Source organism: Echinops telfairi, unplaced genomic scaffold, assembly GCF_000313985.2.
Source record: "Echinops telfairi isolate 266 unplaced genomic scaffold, ASM31398v2 ScPeMD7_7412;HRSCAF=8450, whole genome shotgun sequence".
NCBI lineage: Eukaryota > Metazoa > Chordata > Mammalia > Afrosoricida > Tenrecidae > Echinops > Echinops telfairi.
The window spans coordinates 9,846,369-9,856,300 of NW_022111312.1; the positions used below are offsets into that span (position 1 = coordinate 9,846,369).

The 9,932-nt window shown below is 52.5% G+C and overlaps 1 protein-coding gene across 1 annotated transcript in view; it reads right to left on the reverse strand.

Annotated features, from left to right (window-relative positions):
- Positions 1-4,104: 4,104 nt before the first annotated feature.
- The window catches only part of PLA2G1B (phospholipase A2 group IB), an 8,377-nt gene continuing 2,549 nt past the window's right edge, over positions 4,105-9,932 (reverse strand). The window contains exons 2-4 of the mRNA XM_004709690.2: positions 7,372-7,534; positions 5,499-5,626; positions 4,105-4,305 (exon numbers count right to left, since the gene is read on the reverse strand). Of these exons, the coding sequence (XP_004709747.2) occupies positions 4,181-4,305; positions 5,499-5,626; positions 7,372-7,534 (416 nt within the window). The 3' untranslated portion in view covers positions 4,105-4,180. The remainder of the gene's footprint in view (positions 4,306-5,498; positions 5,627-7,371; positions 7,535-9,932) is intronic.

Here is a 9,932-nt window from a genome sequence, read left to right on the forward strand (position 1 = left end):
TTTTCCTCTCTCTACCAAACATGTCCTTTTCCAATGATAACATGTCTGGAACCTGGGAGGCAAAGTCTTGCCAACTTCCCATCCAAGCAGCAGTCTGCCTATAGGGCTTCTAAGCCAGATCTGTTCATTCTTCTGGCAGTTCATGGTCATGCCAATATTTTTCGCCAACACCGAATTCAAAGGCATCCATTCTTCCTGGGCCTTCCTTCCTCACTGACGAGTGTTGACAGGCATATGAGGCGATGCTGCAGAATGCCATGGCCGCGATCAGGTGCATCGTGATCCTGAAACTGACATCGTGGTCTCTGCGATTTAACACTTGAAAGAGGTTTGTGCAGACTGGCCCAAGGGAAGATGGTACCTGATTTCTGTCCTGTTGAGCCTCTCGGAGCCAGACCTGCCTGCAGAGCAATGGTGTTGGGTTTGGGGTGGGTGACATCTCGGGCCTTTGCTTCACACGCTGAGAGAATTCATGCCAAAGCACGTTGTGTGATCCAAGTGAGTTTTTATGAAGGAATTGAAAAGTTTCAGGTGTTACGGTCTCAAAAGGGTACCGGCTAGTTCTGGGAAGCAAGCCAAGCTGCGGGAAAGCCACCGTTGGGTTTACAACTGGACACAAACAACCACGTGGAAAAGAGGACCCACATGTGAGGAACTGGGGGTGATTCTGGGAGGTCAGAAGTCCAAGAACCCTAGTGGCTTAGACCATGTGGCCAAGAGCCTGGCTGGGCCGATATGTTCCAGCACGGGGGATGGAGACCCTCACCGTCCACCTGTCACTGACCAGGAGCAGAGTCAAAGAGAGCGAGGCCTTCTCACAGGCAGGATCATTCGAACCTCTGGCTGTGGAGGTGTGGTGGATGCTATTGGTTGACCCCCATTGGCAATCTTAGGCCCACCTGTGTGATGTGCCTAAGGTGGGTTTGTCTAAGATATTGGTTTTACCTGGGCCAAAAAACCTGTGTCTGTGCATGCTCAGTTGGGGGTCTTTAAAAGTGTTCAATGGTTGCCTGATTTCTTCCCAGCCTCCTCTATGGGGGCCTTTGCAGGCATGGGAGGGACAAACCCTGCCCCTAAATCCAGCTCAGAGTGGGTCCATTGTTGGTTCTCCTTTCTGTGGACCCTACAAGAAATCCCTGAAGTCACACTTCCACTGCCACGTGTGCAGGTCTCTGTGTTTGTCTCCACACCAAAGCACACTCACTGCATGGAGGCCATGCTGACTCATAGCCTCCCCCGGGAGTCAGAGACTGGAACTGTTCTCCCACGGAGCTTCTGCTGGTTTTGAACTCCCAACCGTGCAGATCACAGCCCAATGAGTAACCCTGCAACCACCAGGGTTCCATAAGGCCCGATGCCAGTCCTGTTTACTGCAATAAATCCTTTCTAAAGATAATGAAAAAGAAGTGCCCCTCCCATTCCCCCGAACATTTTACAACACATTCGCTGACTTAATCCCCACACTCCAATAACACAAGCCCTCGGATTGATTCTGAAAAATGAGGATCCTGAAGCTCAGAGACCTCAGGTAACTTGCCCAAGGTCAGCTAGGGTGATCAGGCCTGAACTCCAACCCAGTCTGTCTGATTCTCGGAGCGCCCCCCTCTCCCCCCCTGAACGCTGCAGAGAGCCAGTGCAATAAAGAACTACCCTAAGGTACCTTGGGAAGAAAGACAGGGCTTAAGAAACTTCCACGAGTGACCCAGTCTAGGTCCTGAAAGACGAATCCCAGACCACTGAGCAGCTGGTGGGTAGAGGGGGAAAGGTGAGTTCTCCAAAGAGAGGCACTAAGTAACCCCTACGTATGGGGGTCAGACTCCCATCTCTTTATCCCCCATCATGGGGAGGGGGATTTGAGTATGGACTTGGGTGCCACAGAGACCCTTGGCTCCCTCAACATCCACTCACCTCTCTTCCTAGCTATCCCGCTTCCTAGGCCCTTTTTGGGTTACCCACAGTCCTTTCTAGGCCATCCCTAACCAGCCTCCTTCCCTAGACTGGAATCAAACCATGGCCATAGTTACCAACTGGAATTGATAGGAGGGAACTTGGGAACACGGGAGGGGAGTGCCGAGGGGAGGGGGGCACTGAGTGACCCCCGGAGGGACGAGCAGCCCTGCTAGACCACTTGCTTTCCACATTCAAACCTTTCACTTGGTCCTTCCCACGGGATTCAGGCTCCGAACTGGAAGCAGCGGGCGCCGGGTCGCCAGCAGAACCACAGCCGCCTGCAACTCTCTTAGCCAACTCTCACAATGGCCACTGCGCCGCGCGAGAGGGGGGACTGCGCAGGGTGCAGGGTGCGGGCCCGCGCAGGGTGGGAGGGGCCTGGGCTGTCCGGGGGCGGGGCCAACCTGACCAATAGGAAACGGCGACCGGACCCAGAGACACTTGTGCACCTGCTGCCTTTTTCAGAAGTCCCTCTGGCCCAAAGATGATCTAGGTTTGGGTAACTGAGTCACGTGGGTTGTTTGATGTTCTGCCCAAAGGAGAGTAACTCTGGCCACGTGGTTTTCCCAGGACTGCGACTGTTGGTGCCCAAATTGAGCAATACTTTCATGAACGTGTGGGAATTGCGTGGCGCTGTGAGGAGATTAGCACTTCTTGGATGAAAGCCCGGATGCCAGTCACCTTCACTTCGGCTTATTTGGTAATTTGATGATAACTGAGGCCCTAAAACGGAGCCTCGGTAGCATAGTGCTAACAGGTGGGCTGCCAACCCTCAAGGTCAGCAGTTTGAATCCACCAGCTGCTCCCCCGGAGAAAGATGGGGCTTTCTACACCTGTGACGAGTGATGGTCTTGGAAACTCACGGGAGCAGGTCTACCCTGCCCTATAGGGTCAGGCTGAGTCGGCATCAACTGCGTGACAGTGCATCTAGTCCTGTGTGAACCCCCCAGGGGCACCTGGGAAGACAGGCCTGGTCACCTGCCTCCCAAAGGCCGCAGCCTTGGCAGCTGACAGGAGCATTCTCTGGCCGGATCAGAGTTGACTGGGTAGCAGCCAACAGCAGCCCCTTTGTTATCTTGACAGAAGGCCGCTGTGACCATTAGGGGAAACCACACCTCCGTTTGTTCACTTGTTGTTCGGTGGCATGAGTTGGTTCCGACCCATAGTGACCCTGCTTTCCACAGAACAAGACCCTGCCCAGTCCCGGCCATTCTCACAGTTGTTCCTGAGCTTGTGGTCTTTGTCACGGTGAGGCCTTCTCCTTTTGCTGCCCCTCTGCTTTCCCAAGCATGATGTCCTTCTCTAGGGACTGGACGCCCAGGTAAAATGGTCCAAAGGATGGAAGGCGAACTCTCGCCATCCTGGCTTCCAAGGAGCAGTCTGGCCTGGCCCAACGCAAAGCAATATTCACAGCAAAGGGGACGTGGGCCCAAAGTCAAATTCCATACACAGGCCCTCCTCCGTCAGCCTCTGAGGGTTTGAGGAGGCCCACTGGAGATGTTTCAAGGCAGCATTGCCCCTTCCTGGTCGCTGTTTTTCTGATAGACTTTCCTCCTCTGCCTGTCCCTACTCACTCTGTTGCCCTGCAATGTCAGAGTAGACATAAACAAAACCTGGTGGGCAAATGGGCCAGCGACTTACTTAGTCTTTCAGCGTTCAGGTGTTTCCATCTGATCTAAAGCAAAACCACTGCTGACCAGTCACAGTGACCCTCTAGGACGGAGTAGAACCACTCACCTACTGGTTAGAGACCAACAGGTAAGTGAGTGGATTCTGACTCATAGAGACCCTACAGGACTGTGGACCTAATTGCTCCTTATGGGTTCTGAGACTGTGCACAGTGTAGGGAGCAGACAGCTTCATCTTTGTCCCTCAGAGTGGCTGCTCGGTTTGGACCACCAGCCCCACTCACACCCACATCACCCCCGGGGCACCTTCCCATCAGACAGATCTGGTCCCATCCTGACTCGTCCACCTCTGTGCTCTTGGGCAAGGGACCTCCTTCTCTGAGGTTCAGGTCCTCATGCATAATGCAGATGAGCGCCCATCGCGTCAATGATCGGCAATCTCTGCGGAGCTGGTGATGTCCCTAAGGCCAGCCTCACAGAGCTGCTTGCACGATGCTCGATGCTCGGAGGCTAGAGACAAAGCATCTGGGATTTCGACAGGTGCTTTAATGGAGGCACGGCGTACGCAAAGGCAACTGGAAGGCTCTGGTCAGAGGGGGTGCTCAGCCCTGACAGCGCTCCCCGGAGTCCAGATTCTTGTTAGCCGGGTCGTATGGCGCCTTTGAAAAGCAGACGGCAGCATTGCGGTCACATTCGCAGATGAAGGCCTGGCATTCATTGTTGCTACCTGGGGAAGGGCAAGGAGAGAGGAGGATGGAGTCAAGGCAGATCCTGGATGGGAGAGTTAGGGACGGGAAGGCAAACATGAGGGCTACATACGGAATCTGGTATCTGACCCTGAGTATCACAGAGGGCTCACCGTGAGTACCCCCTGCAGAGCTTGGTGGTTAAGGCCAGGGCCTTTGCGAGCAGATGTGCCTGGCTTCCAATGACCAGGTCCACCACTTGTAAGCTCTGTGGTTTGGGCCCCAGCAAGTGCCTTTGAACCTCAGCGTCCTCGTCTGTGAATTGGGCCTATGCTTAGGGCCTCCTCAAAGCTCCTTCTCAGGCAGCGTTCTTCCAGGAGCACAGAGTCAGCATGCAGCAGAGTGACCATCGAAAGCCAAGCGCCACCCCTGGGACGATGTGGGAAAGGAGAGCAGAAATGGATGCCCAACATGAAGACCGTAAACAGCATCGCTGAATTGGATGTGGAGAAGTCTTTGAGGTTGCGTTCGATGTCACTGAACTGTGTCCCCACCTGCCCTGTCCCCAGGCCCCAAGTCCGTGCTGTACGTGGCTGCTGAGCTCACAGTCCCAGCTGGGAGTGGACCGTCTGTGTGCAGTGCAGGAGTCCGGGTCAGTGCAGGCCTGGGCTGGAGTCCGTCTCTTTGGAGATGCAGAAGAGATGGACTCTTGCGGGGGGCGGGGAGCAGAGAGCGCTCCAGTCACATGAAAGGCACCCAGGGGTTGAGGCCCAGAAGGGACAAAGGTCTTCCTTCCCTCAGAGCAGACAGAGAGAGAAAGCCTGCCCCGGCCGCACCTTGAAATCGGGCTCCTGGCCTCCGAAACTGTGAGAAATGAAATATCTGTTTATGAAAGCCACCCCTTCTCACGTTTCTGTTCTAGCAACGCTAGCTAGGTCAGTGGGTGTTTATTTTGTTATGTTTATTCCCACATTATATAAATAGGTAAAGACATGAGCACCCCACCCCAGGAGCTGCCCTAGGTACATGACTGAGCCTCAGTTTTCTCATCTGGATAATAGAGATAATAACGGTCTCAATCTCATAGCGATGTCATAGCATTCAAGATGACACACACTGACCAAAGGAAAGGGATCAATAGAGGATGGACATCATCACGTTCTAACTCCCCAACCCCCGCCCCCCACCCCCCCCCAGTACGCACTGGGGTCTGCAATGAGGGGTGGGGACGTACTGCTGCAGGTGATCACATTGCTGTTGCACTTGTAGTTGTAGGTCTTGGTGTAGGGGTTATCCAGAATGAATTCACAGCTGCTCAGCTTCTTGGCCTGGTTGTAGCACTGGTCATGAGTCTGGCAGCACCTAGATGGGGAGGGGAAGAGTATTGAACTTGCAGCCGGGTCCAGGGCCTTAGTTTCTGTTTCTTCTCAGGACCAGGTCGAGGTGTGATGTCCTAAGACGGATGGTCCTAAGACTTGTAGAAAAACAAACAAACAAATAAGGTGGGGTTTTTTTTAATAACTCTCCTCCCCCCACCTCTAATTTAGGTCCTTTCATCATGTGTTTGTTGAAAGCTATTTTAACAGGACTAGAGTAAAAAATCAAGGCCATTGAGAGATTTCTACTCACAAGGAAGCTGTAAAGGTTTTCCAAGGCTGTAAGTCATTGTAGAAGCACAAAGCCTCCTCTTTGTCATGTAGACCAGCTGGTGGGTTTGAACAGCCCACCTTGCAGTTAACTGTCCAACAAGCGCCTAGGAATATGGTATGAATGACCTAATTCACGGGCATTGAGTAGATGCCGACTCATAGTGACCCCATCTATAGGACAGGGTAGAACTGCCCACGAGATTTTCCAGGACCATCACTCTTCTTTTTAGAGGGGGACTGTCACTCTTTATCAGAGCAGAAAACTCAGCTTTCTCCCACAGAGTGGCTGGTGGTTTCAAACTGAGGACCTGGAGGATCACAGCCCCAAACAGAACCCCTATGCCACCAGGGCTCCGTAGAAATTAATAGAGTAGAAAACCATATGTCTTAAGATGCAATGATCGTTTTAAAGCAGGACTTCAAACCAGTTCGTTCAGTTGCAAAGTTCAGAATCTACGTTTCTTGATCACCTTGTGAAAATGTAGATTCTGTAGAGGATAAATCTGGGGTGCGGTGTGGCACTAATGAACCACATCACTATCTTCTAGTTCTTTACTATTTCCTCCCCTTACTCTTATAGTCTGTACGTGATCTACCTCCCTGGTCATGTTAGACTTGTGTATGTTCATTTGTGCATTTAAGATCGCTCGGTACATGGGAACCAAGATAGGTGGCCCCTCAGTGACACTAACAGCATTAAGGGTTCCCTGAGGGTATGGGGAGTGACGGAGGGTGGGGAAGGGGGTTGATAGCATTAATGTTGTATATCCCTACCGGATGGGAATGTATGAGAAGAGAAGGGAAGGGATATATTCGAATGAGTAAGATATGCCCATAAAAATATTATTTTTCAAAAAAATGTAGATTCTGATTGAGTATTATGTGGGTTGGAAACAAAATTTCTCGAGGTGACGGCATGGGGAGGTTAACTACAGCTGGGAGCACCAGCCCCCCCGTGGCATAGTGGGTTAATAATCGGGCTCCTAAAGATAAAATAAATTTAAATAAACAAATAAATGAAACCAAAAAGAATAATCCGGCTGCTAATCGAAGGTCAGCGGTTTGATTGCACCAGCCGCTCCGTGGGAGCAAGATGAGGCTGTCATCTCGGAAGCCCTGTGGCGAAGATCCAGTCTGTGCAATGGATGCGGGTCCCTGGGAGTGAGAACGGGCTCCCTGGGCGCGGCCAGGAGACACCTGGACCATTGTGTTGGTGCGCATTGCCCTTAGGTGCCGCTGGAGGGCAGTATGATGCGCTTTCCCTGCCCCAGCTCCTTCAGGAAGCACGGGATGGACACAGGGTCCTCTTGCAGCTGCTAGGACGTACGCAGTCCACATGCAACGTGCAAATCCTCCCCCTGTGCCTCGCTTCGGTGCCACGTAAGATCCTTGTCCCGTGCCCGTCCCCCACGAGCCCCTCACTCACCAAGCCCACCCTCTTCCCTCCAGATCGCTCACCTGTCCAGTTCATCGACTGGAGTGCCCGATCCGCCCAGGCCGCAGTAGCAGCCGTAGTTGTTGTAATCCTTCAAGGGGTCACTGTCGGGGATGGTGCACTTGATCATGCTACGGAACTGCCACACCGCCCGCGGGTCTAAGTCCAAATCCATTGAGGCGGTCACTGCGGGAGAGACAGTCAGAGGTCAAGTCCTGCCTGGCTGACTCAGTGAAGCCATAGTGCCTGCTGGCCGGCCTCTCAGATTGTCGCCTGGGGAAAAAAGCTGCCCACCAGAAACGAGATAGTGGGGTTGGTTGTTTGGTGTGTTTGCATGAGATTGTTTTAAAATAGATTATAAAATTGGGACAAAAATCACATCATTTTGACTGTCTTGATGGATGTCTGATATTCATCACAACCAATTTTAAAACATTTTCTGCCTCTATGAATCAGCCTAATAAAGACATTTCACATTTTACCTAAGTGGCTTCTGTTGCTTAGAATAACGCTTTCCTGGTTCATCTTGGTGGTGTTCATTCTGATGTAACACAGCTTCCACTGTAGGGATGGACCACATTCTGTCTATCCATCAGTCGGGCTGCTTCTGCTTCGGGGCGGTTACACACAGCACTGCCGGGGACATTCATGGACGACTTTTGGGAGAACCGGTTGCAACAGAATGGCTTTCGCCATCCCGATCTGTCAGCATTGGCTGCCTGGCATTGCATGGCATTTCGCATTGCAGCATTGGCTGCATGGCAATGAGAATGAGTCATCCCTTTCTCCAACCACTATTTATGGGGCATCTACTATGTGCCCTGGTGGCAGCGTGGGGTAGGCGTTGGGCTGCCAGCTAAGGTTGGTGGTTCAAACCCACCAGCCGCTCTTCGGGAGAAAGATGGGTCTGTGTTCCTGCAAAGATGTTCTGACTCAGAGGAGCCTGGATGAGTTGGACGGGACCGGGGGGCAGTGGGTTTGTTTGGGGTTCCTGTGTGTCAGGCACTGTCCTTGGGGCTGAAGAGAAAGCCATGAACAAGTTAGACCAGAAATCTCTGACCTGTAGAAGGAAACATCTCACGGTTAAATAAGTTAGAGTCTAGCCAGGCAACTTCCGTTACTGAGTAACCATGGAAATGAGTGTCTAGATACGGACCGAGGGCTGAAACGGGAGTGCCAAGGACTGCCACCTGTGTGCAGGTCAAGTATGGAGAATATAATGGAGCTGGAGAGAAACAGGCAGGCATGGATGCGCAGGGCGAGGGCATCAGGCCCAGGGTGGGGGTTGGGGTGAGGGTAGGGAGAAGAGCCAGAGAGGACTGGAGAAAGGAGGTCGAGGAGGAGGAGGAGGAGGAGGAGGAGGAGAAGGAGGGGGAGGAGGAGGAGGAGGAGGAGGAGGAGGAGGAGGAAAGACTGAACAGGCATTAGCAGGAGACAGGGGCACAGCAAAAACTGTGCTCTTGAACAAGGGACCGGCTCCGGGAGCTCAGGGAATGGCCCAAGGGCAAGTCCGAAGGTCAACTCTTACACTTGGTCAGGGAGACTCAGCTTCTACTCCTCACTGAAACTGAACCCTGGTGGGCACCTGGAGCACCCTAGCACCCCCGTCCTCAACGCCAACACCCACGCAGCAGTCTCCCTTCAGCACGTCTCTGGGTTTCCTCGTCGCTCTATTCCTCTGCCTCCGCTCCTGCCCAAGGCACCAGCTGATCTTGCTGCCATGGCGGCAGTGGGCGGTTGACTGGTCACCCACACCCATGCCCATCTCCTAGACAGACAGACAGACAGACAGATACACAAACCCATTGCCCGTGAGTGGATTCTGACTACGGTGACGCAACAGGACAGGGTGGACCGGCCCTGATGGGTTCCCAAGGCTGTGAAGCCTCTTCTCAGAAGCCGCTGGTCCATCTTTCTTCCTCAGTGTGCGATGGGATCAGAGCCCCGTGCTCTTGGTTAGCAGTCAAGCACTGTATCCACCGCGCCGCGAAGGATGTGGGTAGACATCATTTTAGGTCAATTATATGTATCACATGTATATATGTAGGTACATATACATAGCTGTGTGTGTGTACAAAATGGGCGATGGCTCTAAGTATACGTAAGTTGAATCTTGCTGTTCTCGTCCGAGAACTTGTAATAGATGCCCGTGGCATTTGGGATCAAATCCATTTTTGGGGTCCTATTCAAGAAAGCCCTTGAGACCAAGCCTTTACTCACCTCTTCAATACCCTTTTCAGATATTCTTCCCCCACCCACTTCTCTGCAGCCAGCTGGCTTCCTGTCTCCCAGGCTCATGTGTGTGATGTGTGAGTCGGGGGGGAGTGTGTGTATGTGTCTCCTTATGTGTGTATATGTATGTGTGTGGGTGGGTATGTGTCTGTTTTTCTGTAGGTGGGCATGTATGTTATGTATGTGGGGTTATGTGTGGGTGGGTATGTATGTTATGTGTGGGTAGGTATGTATGTGTATGTGTGGGTGGGTATGTGTGTGTATGTGTGGGTGGGTATGTATGTTATATGTGGGTGGGTATGAATGTGTATGTGTGGGTGGGTATGTGTGTGTATGTGTGGGTGGGTATGAA